The 18,153-nt window shown below is 41.0% G+C and overlaps 1 protein-coding gene across 3 annotated transcripts; it reads right to left on the bottom strand.

The window, feature by feature from the left end:
* Nucleotides 1-2,214: 2,214 nt before the first annotated feature.
* On the bottom strand, nucleotides 2,215-16,706 carry SLC16A14 (solute carrier family 16 member 14). Of its 3 annotated transcripts, none has more exons than XM_048314628.1 (7): nucleotides 16,287-16,706; nucleotides 14,520-14,621; nucleotides 11,957-12,187; nucleotides 11,403-11,679; nucleotides 10,430-10,573; nucleotides 5,807-6,799; nucleotides 2,215-4,294 (listed from the first exon to the last, which is right to left on the bottom strand). In XM_048314628.1, the coding sequence occupies exons 4-7, from the start codon at nucleotides 11,662-11,664 to the stop codon at nucleotides 4,146-4,148; spliced, it is 1,548 nt and encodes a 515-aa protein (XP_048170585.1). In that variant the 5' UTR covers nucleotides 11,665-11,679; nucleotides 11,957-12,187; nucleotides 14,520-14,621; nucleotides 16,287-16,706; the 3' UTR covers nucleotides 2,215-4,145. The 3 variants fall into 3 exon arrangements, with proteins under 3 accessions (XP_048170585.1, XP_048170584.1, XP_048170583.1); XM_048314627.1 differs by having other exon boundaries at nucleotides 11,403-11,701; nucleotides 11,957-12,183; nucleotides 16,287-16,705; XM_048314626.1 differs by having other exon boundaries at nucleotides 11,403-11,701; nucleotides 16,287-16,705.
* Nucleotides 16,707-18,153: the final 1,447 nt, after the last annotated feature.

Consider the following 18,153-nt stretch of genomic DNA (forward strand, 5'->3'; position numbering starts at 1 on the left):
GGCCGGGACAATCGGCTTTGCTTTTCTTCCTGTATTTTTTTAATAGAGCACTGTATTAGGAAATAAAAGTATGCAATACTAAAAACCAGTCTACACTGTTTTTAACTTCATGGTCTCCATTTTTCATGGGCAAAGCAGAATGGCAGGAGGCAGGGAGTAAGCAGAAATGTAAAGAAAACTTTTAAAATGTTCCTATATTTTCATTTCAGCACTTAAACAGCATTTTTTCCCCAATGATCTCTGCTCTTCCTCTGCTACAACGTGCTAGGATGTTGTGTGTGCCTGCACAAGAACAACCAGGACCACACGTGCTCTGAGACAGCTTTGCTGTAGGCAGTGAGTGAAGCAGTTCAAAGTATCCAGCTACACCTGCAGTGTGTAACACAAGTTACACCAGGACTTGCGCTTTTCTATTTCTGTTATCACTTGCATTGGAGTCATTGAGTACAGCTGCACTTAGGCTCCTGCAACTGCACCTGTAGAAAAGTGGAACATTTGGGGGAAGAACCAATAGTTTCTGTGTTGTACAACTTACAATGAGGAGATAATACCTGACACAGAATATCTTCCTAATTTTTTTTTGTGATGGTTCTGTCATCTAACAAATTACATCATTTTTTCTTCCTCCTTATAATATTTTCACCTGATTCTGTTTATGGAGTCATTCTGGAAGAGGGAAGCATCTCCTGAGAAACAGGCTTAATCCTTACAGTACATCTGAAAGTTTTCTAAAATTGCATTTCTGTTCAAACCCCAAGGCTTCTTTTTCTTACCTTGAAAACAGATTTGTATTTCTGATGCAATTTCTACATCCTGACAAATTTTTTGGCATCAGCTTACACAGCTTGGTTGATTTCAGAGCAGCTGTATGAATTACACACCAGGAAAGTATGTGGCATTACAGCTGCTTTTAGTGTGGCAGAAAGGCCATGGATATCATACCAAAACCAGCTCTCAGATTTTTCACAGAACATGTGATATCTTGCACTGACAACACTGGGCAAAACTTCTGCTGATGTTCTGTGAGTTTTAACTATCACTGCGTCTTTCAAAATGCATGGGCAGCTTGCACTGCAAGTGACCTTCATACAAGGCCTCTTTGCTGTCTAAACACATTTTGTGTAGTAGAATAATCAGCAGCGAGTAAGCCAAATGATGATTTTAAGCCTCTACTTTCTCTTACAAGTAGCTATGTGACAGTAATGTGCTCTGTGAAGATCTTGTGGAGAGCATGTGTGACACAACCACACCTGAAATGGAAGAGCCCCCACAGGAAGTGGGCTGGGAACCTTCACACGTACAAATGCCAGCTACAGCTGCAGCCCCAAAGGAGGCAGAAGCAATGTGCTCAGAACAAAAACCTAACTGACTAAAGGTGCATTTTCCATTGAAGCAATAGTTGCAAGGCCTGGCTGTTTATTGGGTCAGACACAAGGACTTGTCTTCTTTACTAGGAAAACAGATTTTTTTAAGGATTGAAAGAGAAAAAACAAAATATGCCCTACTAGGAGCAACCTGTAACTATTACAATGTTTAATACTTTGGGTATCCTGAAATTGTGTTCTAATCAGCATCATAGCAGTTACTGCAATAGAACAGGTTGTGGCAACTTCATAGTTCTTCTTTGTGACTTTTCTGTTTTGTATTTAGGCTATACATCCTCCGTGGCTTATAGCAGGTGCTGTGGCATTGTCATTTATAGAGGCTGATTAATACATCATTTACAATTGACTAGATTTAGGACCTAAGTATTAAAAACAGCGATTTCAGTATTTGTATATAATAGTTTAATATTTGAAGAGTGTAAGGAGTTTACAAATTTTTAACATGCCAAGTACTAAACTTGAATTTTAGAAATTGATGAAAAACTACTAATACAGGGTTGTTGTATAATTCTGTTTCTTTATAAACCAGTACTTTAATACTTAAATATTTGCTGATTCAGATTAAGAATTTTTTGTTCTACAACTATATACCAATACGCTGGAAACATTTGGTGATTTTTGATCTCTAGGTGTAAGAAACACTTCCATATATATTCTTTCCTCTTTGTGATTATTTCATTTTAGGATAATGACAAATACAAATTTCATTATGTGTCTAAAATACTGTATTAACTTAATAAATGCATAGAAAGTGCATTTTTGGGGAATGTAAGTTTATTCCCAACTTATGGCCCTGTAAGGACCTCCATAGAAAGATATATTGCAGATATCACAAGTGAACAACATATTATTTATTACTGCAATATGCAAATAAAGTTGCTTTTGACAAAAGACAAAGTGAAGATCTATGTATAAAGGGTACATATCTTCCAAAAAAAAAGGAAAATGAAGGAAATCATCACTTCAACATATATTTCACCGATAAAAGATAGTTCCATTCAAATGAGCTATCAGCAGCTTTCCCACCAAGAAGACATTTAACCTGTAACAAAGAACTGATGTGAAAATTTACGTGCACATTTTCTCCAATAACAAAAGTTGATTTTAAGTTCCTGACTGTGTGTTCATACTGTTGCAGTTCAGTGCCACCTCAGTAGTCTTATGTGAGTTTTAAAGTCCATACATAACTACCCTATATGATTGCACTGATGTAAATCTTAAAGTAGTTCAGGGTTTCTTAAGGTTTTCTTTTTTAACTTGGCTCACTTCAGTGATCTACTTTAAAGTATGTCCTTGCCAACAGTTGTAGAAGTGCAACACTAAGAAGCTGGTGAATTGGAATATAGAACAATACACATTCAGAACTTTTTGTTAACCAACCTTGCAGCTATAAAGAAGATCAGGATATTGATACCACTGCATACTGAACAGTTTCCCAATAGTTCTTCAATATAATTGAATAGTTTCAATTGCTTTTTAAGGAATTCCAGCAGCACGTAGCAATATTAAACTAAGAACCTGATTTGTCATGCAATGAACTTTCAAAAAGCTAAGAGGATGAAAACTTACAGTGGTTCTTATTTGACAGGAAAATTAACATCAGACTCACCTCTCAAAGCTGAAAAAATTATGCCCTGTACCACCATACAACACCTTCTGCATTGGTTACCAGGGGCTTAATGTTAAAAAAATTTATTTCAATATTTTAAATGCTCTTTAGCTATTCCATGTTCTCCAGTATCTAATTTTCTAGTGAATAAACTTCTCAAACATGATGACTCTTAGTTCATGGTGTACATTATAAGCAGCAACATGACTGCTCATATGTAACAGGGCTTGTGAACAATTAAATTGAATTATAACAAAATTTAGCGTGCTGTAGTAGAGTTCGTTCCCATGGAAGGAGTCACTGGCAATGTTATTAAATTCTACAATAACTCTAATTAGGTAAAGGGGCCAGAGACCTCAAACTGTTTCTGGAAACATTTTCCAGTCACAATGATATTTTCCATATATTTCCTGTTTCTGCATTTATGAGTTTTTTACTCCCGGTGCATTAAGTGTCACAGCATTTATAATGCAGCCTATGTATTGAGGATGGCTACTTTAGATGCAGCTGGTACCTTAAAAAAAACAAAAATTAAAAATCATTGAAGTAAAATCACAGAATATTCTGAGTTAGAAGGGACTTATTGAGTCCAACTGAATCATTTCAGAAATATATGAGAACTTCTCTTCAGATTTGCATCACAGAAATAGTAATTTTAGTATGCTGAATTAATGGAATTATTATGGTAGCATTTCAACAGTAGTTGACTAGCCAGGCAAGAAATACAATCATTTTCTTATTCTCAGTAACTAATCTTTTATCAGATTGAATACATAGTAGGAAGGACTTTTATAAATCATTCATGTCCCGACCAAATTCTCTTGTAGGACTAGTGTAAATCAGAGTAACTGCACTGCAGTCAATGGATTTTCACCAATGGTTAATGGTGAAAAGTTAAAAGAGAAGCAAGGGTAAGGGGTCTTACCATTGTTCTAATATTAAAATACTAGCAGTGTGCTTTTAATTGCTGTATTTGATAGTTCTAAAGTAAAATACCTTAACTAATTTTGAAAGCATATTTCCAATAATTTATTAGCATTATGGAGCACATTTGCTTTTCACTGAAGTGCAGCTAAATGTGGTTGGTTCTATCAACACAATAGAAACATGAAAATAAAAACGTTCTGTAAAAGAATCTTCTGGGATTTGTTCTATACTTGTGCTTCTTCTGTAGATTTCTCTCTTGGTTGTTTCTTTTGAATACAAGGTTGTATAAGTAAAAATATTATTCCCACCATGTATAGCAATCCAGCTATGTAAAAAGAAAAGTCGTATTTTTGTGTGATGTCATATATCCAACCTGGAAAATAAGGACAAAACGTGTTTGTTACAAAGCTTGACAAAAAGGTACATTGCATGTGAAATTACAAAAAATACTTCACATTTCTTTCATGACATCTCTGTCAAATCCACAGATGCTTTGTAGGAAAAAATATTTTCCAAGCAAGTTATTACAGATCTGATTTTAAAATCAACATTTTGTAATCCCAAACCAATTAGTTCTTCCCCCCTACCACTGCCTCTGTAAAATGCCCAATACTGGTTAGTTCAAATGCCGTGCCTTGTGCAAGCAAACACATTCCCTATAGCTGTCTCCAAGACTCACATACAAATAGAAGACTGTTCAAGAGATACAATCTCAGTACTGCAATGACTCTCATTCCAACCTCAGTTCCTTTGCAAAAACACATTAAAATTACTTCAGGAAATTTTGAGAACCCAAACCAGCAAAATTCCCTCGCACCACACTGGCTGCATTGTGATGTACCTACAAGACCAGAAACTCTCTTTACATCAGCTAGTTGCATCCAATTTGCTTCGTAAAAGACCAAATACAGAGACAGGTTTAGCACAGACTGGGAGGTGCTGAGGGAACATGGCAGAATAAAACACTGCTGCTTTTCATGGGGCACTGAGCAAGCTTTCTTCTCACTCGTGTTGCTCACTCAGTGGAGGGAGAGAAGGGGCTCCTGCTTTTCTGGGCTGCTCGTGTGCTGCTGGTTTCCCCTCAGCCTAGAGCTGCCCCTGGCTGACCATGCCCATGACTCCCAAGGTTTCTTATCACTTTCTTCTGTTCAGCACCTCTGTAAAAGAGAGCTGAAGTCCGATGTAGCACTGACAATCAGTACCTGTATCTCGTCTGTGCTGCCCCGCCTCTTTCTATGAGGAAATTTATAATGAATGTCTGTTTAAACCTAAGTAACTCTAGGGATAACATACATACACTTCTCCCTTCTGCTGGGGATGGCAGTAAAGAGGTTATGAGCAGTGTGGTCCCCAAAGTAGGTATTTCTGGCTGAAGGAAGGCAAAGCAAAGTTAGTTAAATCAACACATCCACTGGCAGCTTAGAGTGGTGACACCCAAACACACACCACAGTCCTTGGGCTAATGCTGTGGTACAAACAGCTGCCTACCCTGAGAACTAATCACCGTTTCTTCATGTGCGTAAAGGAATGAGTATGTATAGTGTATATACTACACAAAACGTGAAAAAATAGGTTACACCTTTCTCATTTAAAAAAAAAAAGAAGCATAAGATACTGTTTAAGGAAACATACCATTGTAAGGATAGATTGTAATAGATTTAGGGTTATGTCCAAGAACTGTAATTTTCAATGTGAGGACAGTGAGCTGGAACCCAGCAGATGTGACCTGTAAATCTGTACAGTGTAAAGCTGGATGTTACATCCATTCTGGAGCAGCTGTGATTTTGTTAACTACACATGCTCATAGCATAAGAAAGTTTAATAATATAAAGAGTCACACAGTCATTACACAAACATCTTTTGGTTAGCAATTTGAACTTTTTACCTGCAAAGGGTGGTCCAAACAAAGCAGATATTCCATTGGCACAAATGATGATGCCATAGGCATTTGCAAGGTGTTTAGTTCCAACTAAATCTTCAGTCACAACAGGCATTAGAGAAAAATAGCCACTAGAAAATCCTATTAGAGCACAAACCACAGCCAGGCCAATGTATGTTTGCATTAGTGGCAAAGTAAGAATGCAGGTGACCAGGGTAAAGTTAGCCATGAGGAAGACATTCCATGTGCTGATGCACGGGAGATCAGAGATGATTCCAAGGATAACTTTACCAAAAATATGAACAATGGCTATAATGGATGTCAAAGGAAATACATTGTCCTGCCTAGATAAGTTGTACTGCTTGACTATTTCTGGAAGGTGAATAAAGGGAATGACAAAGCTGCTATAGGCAAACAAAGCCCAAATTATAAAGGCCACGAATACTCTATTGGTAAACAGGGATGCAGCTCCAAAGTAGCTGGAGTACCAGAGTGCAAAGCCCTTCCTGACTGTAACTGTCATCTGGCTCACTGTCTTAAGGATGCGCAGTCCATACATACTCCTTCCACTTCCAGGTTTACCTCCAATTTCTATGTGCTGCACACTGCCAAGCACTTCTTCATTTGCTGCCTCTTCTTTTTTCTCTGGTTCTTCACTGAGAACTCCATTAGATTTTATAGTCTTTGTCGAATGGGACAGAGCTTTTGCCCGATTTTCTTCACTATCACTTCTCACCACGTATTTTTCACGGAGGTCTTTGGGAGACAGTGGTCTCATAAGTGCCCCACAGACACAAAGGTTCAGGGAGATGGCCCCCTGGATGAACATGGCATTCCTCCACCCAAATTCAGTGCAGAGGTACTTCAGTAAGGCAGTCATTAGGAAAGCTCCAAACCCTGTTCCTGTGGTACTGAGCCCTTGTGCAAGTGCTCTTCTCTTCTGAAAATACTGCCCTACCATGACCACTGCAGGCAGATAAACCATGCCACTTCCAATGCCTATGAAAAAAAAAATAAAATAAATCTGAACTTTTTGCCAACAATGTAAAAAGCAGTGAAAAACAAATCAGTTTTATTCCTAACTTTTGTGTAAACATAATAGTAAAATCAATAATAAATATTAAATTCTGATGTTAGCTTTCATTTCTGTCTTGTAGTGTTTTCCAAGTTCTGCAGTACTCATTCCAGTGAGAATACAATACTGGTATTAATTGCTGGAAAAATTAACACATGGAATATAAAACCTTTATCTCAGGTCAGCATGACAATCCTGGAAAGTTACAAATGTCCCACAACCAGTCGGTGACAGTTACTATGGGGACAAATATAGACACAGCCTATTTTGAAATATCTGCATTTATAATACCCACATCTGATGGTATCAGTGACCCAAACTGCTTAGTGAGCACATCTTACTGCTTTCACCTAAGTTCCCCAGCAATGAAGATTCACACTGAGTTCCTGTCCTTGCTCAGTAGCTGTGGAGCCATAGTGACCATGACATATATTTGAGGAGTCAGCACATGGGGCTAGCAGGTGGGACCTCAGGTGGCTTCCAGGTTGGTTCTCTTTGGGCACTCCAGGGAGGGCCACACAGTAGCTGCTCAGTCTTACAAGGCAGTCCTCTAATTCTGTAGAAAAACCCTCACCTGTAGATAAAAACCAGGGTATTCATGGCATATACTTTGAGCAGAAAGCCTTGAGTTGTGCAAAAACATCATTAGAGGTAACAGTTCACCATTTTTTCTCGCAGCAAATTCTTCATAGAGGAATTTGGATTGGAACAGGTATATGTGGAAGATGCTTCCCAACTCACTGTGATTGTAACTCAGAAGTGTTTTGTAGCCTAGAAGTTTTCCTAGAAAGGTGCTAATGTAGCTGCATGCAGTTATAGCATGATCTAGCTATAGCTAGGCCAGAGAAAGCCATGATTCCACAAAAGCCTGAAAAAAAAGCCCCTCAACATCACAGCTGTGACCCTGGCCAGAGCTGACCCGTTTTGCTTGTTAGAAGTATTTATTTCTTTCCTGGGCAAATACACAATTTGGCTTTTATTTTGCGCCAGTGTCCCTCCCCAAACCCAACCACAGACTCAGGGAGGCCTCTCTGCCCCCCAGGAGACCTCCTGCTCCTGGGGCTGCTGCCAGCTGCAGTGAGGAACCAGCCCAGGCCCTGCTGAGGGGACCAGGCTGGGAGGAGCTGGGGAAGGGAGCCCTGAGGTGAGAGGCCCTTCAGGAATGTGCTGAGGGTGGCTGCAGATGGAGAGATGAGGTAGGGATCGTAGGGGCGAACTGAAGGCAGCAGCCATGAGCAGGCCCACAAGCACAGTGTGGAGGCCCAGAAGTGACAGCAGCAAGAGGTGGCCACTGCAGGGGAACAGCAGCTTTACAGCCAGCAGCCATGAGAACATGGAGAGACTCCCCTGGGCGAGCCGGGACTGAGGGGATGGTGAACAAGGGGATAGGAGTGAGCAGGCAGGGACTGAGGGAGAGTGAGGAGATCATGAGGGAGGGGACAGTGAGCAGAGGCCTCATGGAGCTGGAAAGAACCTCTCAGATATCTCTACACTGCTTTTCTGGCCAGAATTATTCCTACAACACCTCACTTCTCCACGTCACATAAAAGTTTGCCTCTGATTTTTTTCTGAAAATATAGTTTTCACCCCTCTTTAAATTCTTCATATAATCTCTGCCATTTGCGATTTTTTGCATGCTCTTTCTGAAAAGCAGTATGGGCTGCAAGAAGAATTCTGTAGATTTCTGCCTGCTTGATTATATTAAAAAAACATGGAAACAGAAATCCTGAAAAAGGCAGAATCCTCTCTGTGATCATTGTTCTTAGTTCAGGAATTTACAACATGACTGAAGTCTATGGTATGGTGGTATAAAGGGTCATCAGAGTGATCTTTGCTAGTCTCAACATTTCTCCATCCAGAAAGCTAGATTAAAATTTATGTATAGAAATTCTGTAGATTTCTATGAAATTCTATGAAAGGACAGTTTAAGAGAATGCAGGGTATTGAAGCTATTACTAGTATTGCAAACAATCCCTTTTCTTCACGTTTCCCTCTGGCAAATATAACATAGATACTGCCTCATCTGCAAACATAACTGGCCATGTTATCTGTGGAGTGAGTAATATTTCAAAGCCCCTCGAACAGCTCAGTATTGCTCTGATAGTAATTAAAGAACAAATTTTGTATTTCTTACATGGATAATTTTCACCTTTTTGTGTCATATCTATGAACAGTATCTCTTTTCAAAAATGAACAGCAAATAAAATGGAGTAGTGCTTTAAGCACTTAATAATGGGTTCTACATAACTTACTTCAAGTAACTGAATTTTTTCACAAGAAACATTGCTAGAAACTGAGCATTCAGGCACTAAGGATCTGTTGGCTCTGAAGGAAGATGTCTAAACATGTATGCCTCTTTGTATTTTGATTGGGCTCTTACACATGTCAAAAGGTTTTCTAGACATCTAATTTCAATTAAAATGACAAAAAATTACTTCAGTCCTTTTGATTTTAAAAATTGTAGCAATACTGGTTGCTCTAAGTGGTTGTTGATACAATCTGAATAACCGTTATTGGAAACTATGTACGATATACAGCCCCGTGGATTATGCTAAGTGAGGCTGGGATAGAGTTAATTTGCTTCCTAGCAGCTCATATGGTGCTGTGTTTTAGATTTGTGACCCAAACATTGCTGATAACACAGGCAGTTGGTTTAGTTGTTGCTGGACAGTGCTTACACAGCATCAAGGCCTTTTTTGTTTCTCACCCTCCATGAGTAGGGGAAGCACCAGAAGCTGGGAGGGGATGCAGTGGGACAGGTGACCCCAGCTGACTTAAGGGACATCCCATACCATGAGATGTTGTACTCAGCAATAAAACTGGAGGAAGGGAGAAGGAAGGGAGGACACTTGGAGTTGTGGCAATGTCTTCCCAGGTAATAATTACACAGGACCAAGCCCTGCTTTACTGGAAACAGCTGAACACCTGCCTGCCCATGGGAAGTAGTGAATGAATTTCTTATCTTTGTTTTGCTTGTGCATCCAGCTTTTGCTTTATCTACTAAACTATCTTTATCTCATTTTTACCTTTCTGATTCTCTCCCCATCCCACTGTGGGAGAGTGAGTGAACAGCTGTGTGCATCTTAGCTGCCTACCAGCTGTAACCCACTTCACCCTTTAAAATATGTTTTGAAGCAGTGCAGAGTTATCATAATCCAGTATTCTATTAATATGGAGCAACTTCAGAGAAAACATTTGTTATTCTGTCCTGTGACAAGGAGAGGAGTTAGCTAGATATAAAATTAATCTTTAAATTTTACTTGCTAGAGTTTGGGTTACACTAATTCTCCTAATTAAAAATGTCCTCTAATGTATTTACTTGGGTGAAACTGATAAAAGTTCCACCTTCACATGGCAGATTTAAATGATAACAGAAGTCACTAGGCCCAATCCACTGAATAAATAAGTTTTCTAAAAAGATAACAGGCTGTAAAAAGTGTGAAAGCAGAGCTGGAATAACTTTACAGTCTACCTTCCCTTTTTACTCACTCAGGTAAGCTTCAAAGGAATCAAAAATAGTTGAAAGAACCTTCAAACATTAGAGCAGCTCTCACCAGCTGTCACTCCAAAGGTGAGGAAGAGGTAGTGCACATTTGAGGCGTGGGCACTCAGTATCCAACCCAGGGCATTCAGTATCCCTCCAATTATAGCTGTCGTGCGGCATCCACACATGCTGATGAATAAACCAATAAAAGGACCTGTTAAAAAACATGAAAGAAATAATAAATTATTTATTTAATTCTTTATGCTCTAATACTTTTTCACCCTAATTTTCTTAATGTTTTAAATAAAATGTTAAACATCAGGCAACTCATGCAACTCAGTTTATTTTTCATATTACTTCTTAAAATCATGGAAAGAGAAATACAACCAACTAATTAAATTCTTAGCAAATACCTGTAAGACCTAAAATCAAAGTTACCCCATGAAGAAGGGACAGTTTAAACAGAGGAATAAGCTGAAACCCTTGTTGCCAATGCTGATGCTGCGTGAGTGCAAGACTTTTCACAAATAACCAGAAATTAAGCATTTTATTTTGTTTTCAGTGAAATATTTTAGGCAGATCTAAACACAACTTTTTCAATCTTCATTTACAGGGTCTTAGATGTGTATGTACATATATACACAAACATTTCCTTCAGATATTATTTTGGGTTGATCCAACTACAACAAAAAAAATACATTTTCATTTGGCTGCCAAACTGAAATATAAACCGTGTGAATTCAACATTTTGTCCTCACAGATAGAGCATGGGGAGGACACTAAGCTTCACAGATCATCTGTTTTCTTAATTCTAGTGAGACCTGGAAGTCACAGACTTCCTTTTCTGCTCATGCAGTCAGTCTCCTGGACTGTCTTCCCTATCATCTTCCCTGTTATTCCCTTTCTCCATCTAGATTGTAAAATGTGTCCTGGTGACTTTAAAAAGTGAACTCGGCACAATTGTAAGAAAATACTTAAGGGATGAATGGCAAACACATTCTAAAAATCTATATAATTTGGAAATATGTGATGCTGGCACATACCTACAATGAGTGTGATGCCCATGCTGAGGGAGCTAACCCATGCTGTTAAGCCACGACTTTGATTAAACTCTTCAAGCCATTCCATGTTGAGTATTCCAAGGGCCATTTGGGAACCCATGATGAGTATGTGCACAAGGAAAGAGGAAAGTACGATCATCCAAGCCCATCCTCCATCAATGTTTGGATTGGGTTTAATTGGCTTACTTCCAACTTTTGAGTCATCTCCAAAATCATATCCAATATCTTCTCGACTAGCATACATTTTGTCCACAGTGTTCTGAAGTAAATGCAGAAAACAGCTAAAAAATTCATACAAAATGATCAGATTTTGTAGTTTGGTTATAGTGAATACCATCAATCACGATCATATTTAACCACTGTGGTTAGTGCAGTTGTAGTGAGTTCTGTGCTTTCATTGTTCAAACGTAAAATGCTTAGAAAATTGTCCAGTTAATTTATTTCTTTGTGTACCTTATTATCATGGCTGTCTATGCAGGAGTATTCAGAGGCTGACAGTAGGCTGCATTATTTCCATTACTATATGTTTTACTTACTTTTAGGTGGCTGAGAGCACTCACTCCTCATGGGTTGACTGTGGTCACAAAAAAGACTGGTCTCTCTCTGTATATTACTCCTCTGTGTCACCTTCTGCTGTCCCAGTAAGATGATGTGCCTTTGTGTTCAAGTTCATAACGCTTGGAGTAAAAAAGTGAAATCCTGAAGCAGCCGGTAGATGAAGTTACCGCATCTTTTCAGAGGAAACCAATTTGGGAGTGTATTTCTTCCTTAGCAGTGGGAGAACAAGAATGAAGACAGCAAAAGATAAGGAATTAAGAGTCTTAATTTTCGAAATGCTTTGCTTACATAAATCACAACGAGGCAATTTTTACTACCTCTCTGGGAAGCTTTTTATTAGAGTCAACCTGACAACAGTTTGCTATTGTGCTTTCAGTTTCCATAGTATTAATCCTTATAATCCTACTCAACACAAAGAATTCTTCCAAATTAATGTCAGTGCATATCAGAATCAAACTGAGTGGCAGGCTTATGTGCATAGGTGTACATAGGATCAGGCCATACTAGCTTAATTTGATTACTTCCGTTTATTCTGTTTTTACTCTAAGCGAAGACTGCAACACAAGGTGAAAATAATTTCAAAATCACTTCTAATTGATTAACAGTCAAGGTGCAGAATCCAGTCTTCCCTCCATCTGATTTCTGCTGCAACAGATTCAAATTTTACCTAACTGTGGAGCAGCACATACGTTTCCATGGAGACTAGAAATGCAATGATACAAATTACCAGAGGTGGTAATTTTTTGTCTTCTTTTCTTCTCCAGAGAAATAAAAAGAAACATCAGCTTCACGACAGTTGAAAGAGAGAAAAAAGCTATCAAAAACTGTTTTTAATAGTTCCTTATGTCTCCTGTGAGCCCTCAGAATGTGTGCCTCTGGGCTGGCTCCTCACTGCTGCAAACAGGCAGTGAATGGACTAACCCAGATTCTGTACCAACTGAAAATTTGTCTTTAAATACGTGAGTATACTTTGCTTCTCAAATTACTACCTTTCCAAACTGTTTTACATTTTTTCTTATTGCTAGATAAACACACAGAGAAGGCCCTGAGGTATTCCACAGTAATCCATTGCTGGAGTCAGAGCTGGCCAGTCCCAGACACCAGTGAACACCTGTTGATACGTGCAGCCTCTCCAGCCTGGCTGCTGCCTAAGTTCCCTTTGTAGTCAAGTGCCACCTGACCCTTCCTTGCAGTGCAGGTAATCATGGGTAACTTAGGGCAGCTTGAGCACATAGGTTCTTCCAAGAGCACACTGATCTGCCTCATAAGTGAGCTGCAGCTAAAATATGTTGCACTCCTGTAGCAAATTGTTCATAAACAGATGTTCTTTAGCGACTAAGTTGTCACTAGCCCTAACTTGGCCATGGGAGGTATTGGTGACACAGTCAGGAGGAACAAGAACTGTGCACATTTAACACTTGCTGCACAGGCAGATAAGCTGTCACCAGTTGACGAGTTGCCAGTGGAAACGGATACTGAAATGCTTTTCATTTCCAAACTGAGAAACAGAGAATGGGGATGGTGCTTAGAGGTCCTTCTTAGAGGTCCTGCAGAGTGTTTGAGGCAGGACGGGCAGCAGGGGAACAACTCAGAGCCACGCAGTGGTGCAGACTGGTTTTTTAACCACAAAATGATAACCTGGTCACAATTATTAAATTATATTATTAATTAAATTAACGAGGACAGCCTTAGTCATGATTATACCTCACCCTTCCTCTACAAAAGGTAGGTCTTAAAGATGACATCTCAACCCTTTCCTAATAACGTACTTGGAGCCAGATCCTCTGTTGCTGTAGGTTACAGGACTACTTACAGAGGATTCAGCCCACTCACAAGGCAGAGAGAGACTAGCTGCATAAAGGTGATAAACACAGTGAATAATCATGCTAATGGGAAATAATGAGAAGAGGCAGAATGAAGGAAAATCACAAGCTGTTGCACATGCTCTGTATAAGATTAACGAAAGTGTATGAGGGATATTACAGTGCATCTTAGATAATGGAATACAAAATTATGTAACTGAAGATTCAGAGTCAAGATTAAATGTAAAGCCTCACCTTTCTCTCTTATACTTTTGACTGGTTTTGTGCACACCTGAATCCTTATACTGGATACAAAAAAAATTTCTTCTTTGTACAGGAAACAGGCACATCTTTTATATATTTTAAATTATTTGAAGAAAAATAATTGATATTGAGCTGCAAAGTTATGATACTCCTCTTTGCAATCTTGCTGACAGAGTGGGCTTAGATTGAGTAGACGCAAGTTAATGTCATGCTTGTAACAATCCCCACAAATCTTCAGAAAATGCATATTATTTTCCATTTGAACTGAATTCTTGCTTATTATTACTTTCATACTATTAACTTTTCACTAAGGTCACAGGTTCAGAGTGAATACACTCAAAAGCAGGGGAGGTAATCTCCAATTACTGCACAAGCTCTCAGTCTCTGCATAAAGCAAGGATTGGATGCCTGGATCCCCTCCCCAGGACTGACTGATCGCCCCATGGCCTGTTGCACCCAGGAGAAAGGCACTTACCTGCCTTCAGCCTTCTTCCCACACCACAGCACTGCCAAGAACAGGCTCATGAAAGGCAGAGGAGCCCAAGGGACTCTTTGCAATTGTGAAATCCTAGAGAAACTGGAATGAAAATGACAGCAGATGATTTGTGAAGCCAGCCAGTTTCCCCAACAAGCAAGGCAGTGAAGACCCACTCACAGTAACAGTGCTTGAATACAGCCCCTCAGAAGGAATTTCATCTAAAGGGAGGAGAATCTAGATTCTTGTTTGGTCACCTGGAAATGAACTAGGTTTTTTTTTCCCAGAAAAGCTTTTTAGACTATATGCACACAAAGTATGCAGAGCTCTTAGAAACATGGCCCAAGCATTAGTGCCTGCAAAGGTGCTGAGCTTTTTTGAAAACTTGACTCATGAGCTATTTTAGGGACAAATGCAGGTGCCGTAACAAGACCAAAGTTAGCAGCAAAACACCCAAGTTCCATGTACCATCAGTGGAGCTATGGCTCTCTAGCTTGTAGTTCAACTAGATCACTGAGAAACATCTGCTCTTGATATAAAAAGTCCATATGATGAATAATTTACATATATTCGGTCAACTTATTCCAGCATTTGACTGCCTCCGTGTTAAAAATTATAGAATAAAATTGTACTTTAAAGGCAGTTTCAATGGATAACTCATAAATAAATTATAACTAGTAATGAGTTTTACCTTGCAATATTCCCAGTAAACATGCCACATATAATTATTTGGTTGCTGAAGACACGCAGAGGAAGCATTGCCAAAAACATGGTTTATTTTGGTTGTCATATGTTTTGGCAGTCTGACTTCGCCTGGCTGACACACCGAGCACTTAAGCTGTCAGCAACTTCACTGAGATGTGGACACCGGTCAGCTCTGCCAGTCAGAGCCCCAGTGCATAACAATGTGTGCCGGGCAAGGAACACAAATTCAGGGAAATTAAATGCTTAAAAGGCTAAACTAATTACCAGGGTCACAAAGTTTGCTTAAAGTCGGCAGCAGTTCCGTTTCCAGACCGGGGTTGCTGCCCTGCTGTCTCTCCCTGAGGGATGTTTCCCAAGCCCTGATCGGACGGCCTTCCCGGAGACCCCTCGGTGCTGTTGTGCCCCGGTGTGACCCACGCGTGGTGCCCCGTCCCCGGGGACGGCGGAATTGGCTCAGATAGCGGACAGCTTTCTCCTCTTGGTACCAAGGGAAATGGCAGCTTGCATTAGGCGATCACCTCTATTTTGTACAGGCTCACAGCCTGTTTCGGGAGCGGCCCGAAGGCAGGGGATGTACTTTTTTCTCCCAAGAGAGCAGCTTTGGGAGCTTCACACGCGTCGCCTTCCCAGCACCCCGGCTCGGTTCACCTATGCGAAGCAGAGCTGGGGCGGGGGCCGCGGGGCTGCCACAGAGACAGCTCAGCAGCGCAGCCCGGGGCCGGGGCGGGGGCGCGGGCTCGGCCCGCGGGGGCTGCGGCGGAGCCGGGCGGCGGGGGCGGCGTTGGGGAGGCGGCGCGGCTGCGGCACCGCCCGCCCGCAGAGCACAAAGGATGACCGCGAGTTACCCCGCTGCGGCAGCCGCGCTCCCGGCCCGCCGCGCCTCCGAGGGGCCGCCGCCCCCGGCCCCGAGAGCCCCGCGCCGGGACAGCCCAGCACAGCCCCACACAGCCCAGCGCGCCTCTGCCGCAAGCGGCGCGGCAGCTTGGCGTTCCCCGCCCGCCCCGGTGCCGGTGCCGGTGCCGGTGTGTTGCCGTGGCTCCTGGCTCCTCCCGAGGTACTCACCGCGCCGAGCTCCGCCAGCGCCGCCGTCCCTGCGCGCCTCGGCGCCGAGCCCCCGCTGTCAGCCCAACCCGCGGCGCTGCTCCGCGCCCCGGGACCCCGGGGGCTGCTGCGGGCTCCGGTGTCCACCTGCGCCCGGCTCCGCTTAGCGCCCGCGCCAGCTCAGCCTCGCCCCTGCTCACCGCCCCGGGGTTTATTTTCCATAGGAGTGCGGCATCGGTCTGGGGCTGCCTGCCCCCCAGGCATCTCGTCCTCTGCACCGCCTTGTCTCCATTCCCTGCAATTTCAAATCTCCACGCTCTTTCATTCCTGCAATACCGGCTAATTCTGGTTTGGCGGAGCAGATTTGCAGTCCTCTCACATGCACACTCTTGTGGCTGAATGAAGTTTATTGCTGCACAGGTTATGGCTGGAAATTTACATCCCGGTGAGTTGGAGGATATAATCCAATAAATGCAGCCGATATCAAGATTTTAACGGCCGTTGAATTATGTTTATTTCAGAGTGGCTGGTTGAATTTATGCATCCAAACCATTCTGACAATGCAGCTTGGGAAATTTCACTGTATGGTACCTTATTTGTGCAATAAATAAGTTTCAAAAATATTCCACCCTTGGGAGAAGACATGCAAAAATACATTACTTTTTCAGAGCAGTATTCACTCCTTGGCTGGCTCTTTCTAAGTAACCTGACTAACGAGGTTTACAATCTGAATTCATTGCTCTATTTGCAGTGAATATACCCAGGGTAAGGTGACTGTATGCCACCACACATAACTTTCATCCTCAGAGATTCTTGATGTCCTAGCAGTGCGCTGAGTAGTATAAATGAAGGCTGTCCGAGATGATATAAGAAGTATCTTGAGAGAAGACAAGATGAGGAGAGGCCAAGAGAAGTATTTTAATGGTGTTACACATACCACCTATGTGCAAATCGTGGCACAGAGTCTGTTAAAGAATAACTGGTTTGAAGGGGGTTAAAATATGCATTTGGGGCTTTTAAATATTTTTTTCTACAATTTTACTTGACTCTTTCCTCCATCTGATGTTTACAAATGCAAATCTGATCTATTTTTTTCATTTAAAAAATGTGCTGTTCCATTATGGATCTAGTCCATCAAATATATCAATATGAAACACTTCTGTCTGGATTTGGTTCAAGTGTGTGGCAGATTATGGGCTATTGCTATGGCTTTAGTCTTTACATAAAACTTATGGTGCTTTGCATTGTAGTCTTCAAAAAGAAATCCTTTTCCAGAATAAATAACTAGATTAGTGTCAGAGACTTGTGATTGGGTTTATTTATGTCTCCTTCATAAACAAAACTAGATTTCCATTTCAAAAGACTGTGATAGTGCATTGCAAATGTGTGTCATTCTCAGTATACATGTTCCCAGGTTTTTGCATCTTTTGCAATAATACCTTGCCCAACAGTGTATGCGCACTGCTATCCCAGAATTTAATTTGTAACTTGGCATTAGCTTTTTTACTGAAGTCTGGTTTCTTAAAAGGTTTGATGCTAGGGACTTGACACTTGAAATTTGCCGCTTATCAACTAGTGTTATTACTCAAATTTGAGACACACATACTTGGATTTCTGAATTATCTAACATGCTAACATCCTTTATTGTCTGCCACAGAAACAGATTTGACTGGCTGTTATCTCAGTACCTGAGATGCTGCCTATGTGCCTAAATCCTTGTGCCAACAGAGATTTGATCTGATGGAGAATTCACTTAGCTGTGTCATACTGCTTCAGCAGTTTTGGTTCATATACCATTGTGGTTCTGGGCTATAATCTTGGATTTATGTTGTCTCTTGAGAAGATGAGTATGTATGGATCTACTTGAACGGTAGCCATGTGCAGGTCT

This window comes from Corvus hawaiiensis, chromosome 10 (assembly GCF_020740725.1).
Source record: "Corvus hawaiiensis isolate bCorHaw1 chromosome 10, bCorHaw1.pri.cur, whole genome shotgun sequence".
Lineage (NCBI taxonomy): Eukaryota > Metazoa > Chordata > Aves > Passeriformes > Corvidae > Corvus > Corvus hawaiiensis.

Coding starts and splice junctions, on each gene's coding strand:
- SLC16A14 (XM_048314628.1), bottom strand. CDS start 11,664: ATGTATGCTAGTCGAGAAGATATTGGATATGATTTTGGAGATGACTCA. Junction 10,574..11,402: donor GGGCATCACACTCATTGTAG/GTATGTGCCAGC, acceptor GTTTTTTAACAG/GTCCTTTTATTGGTTTATTC. Junction 4,295..5,806: donor GTTTGGACCACCCTTTGCAG/GTAAAAAGTTCA, acceptor CTTATTTTCCAG/GTTGGATATATGACATCACA.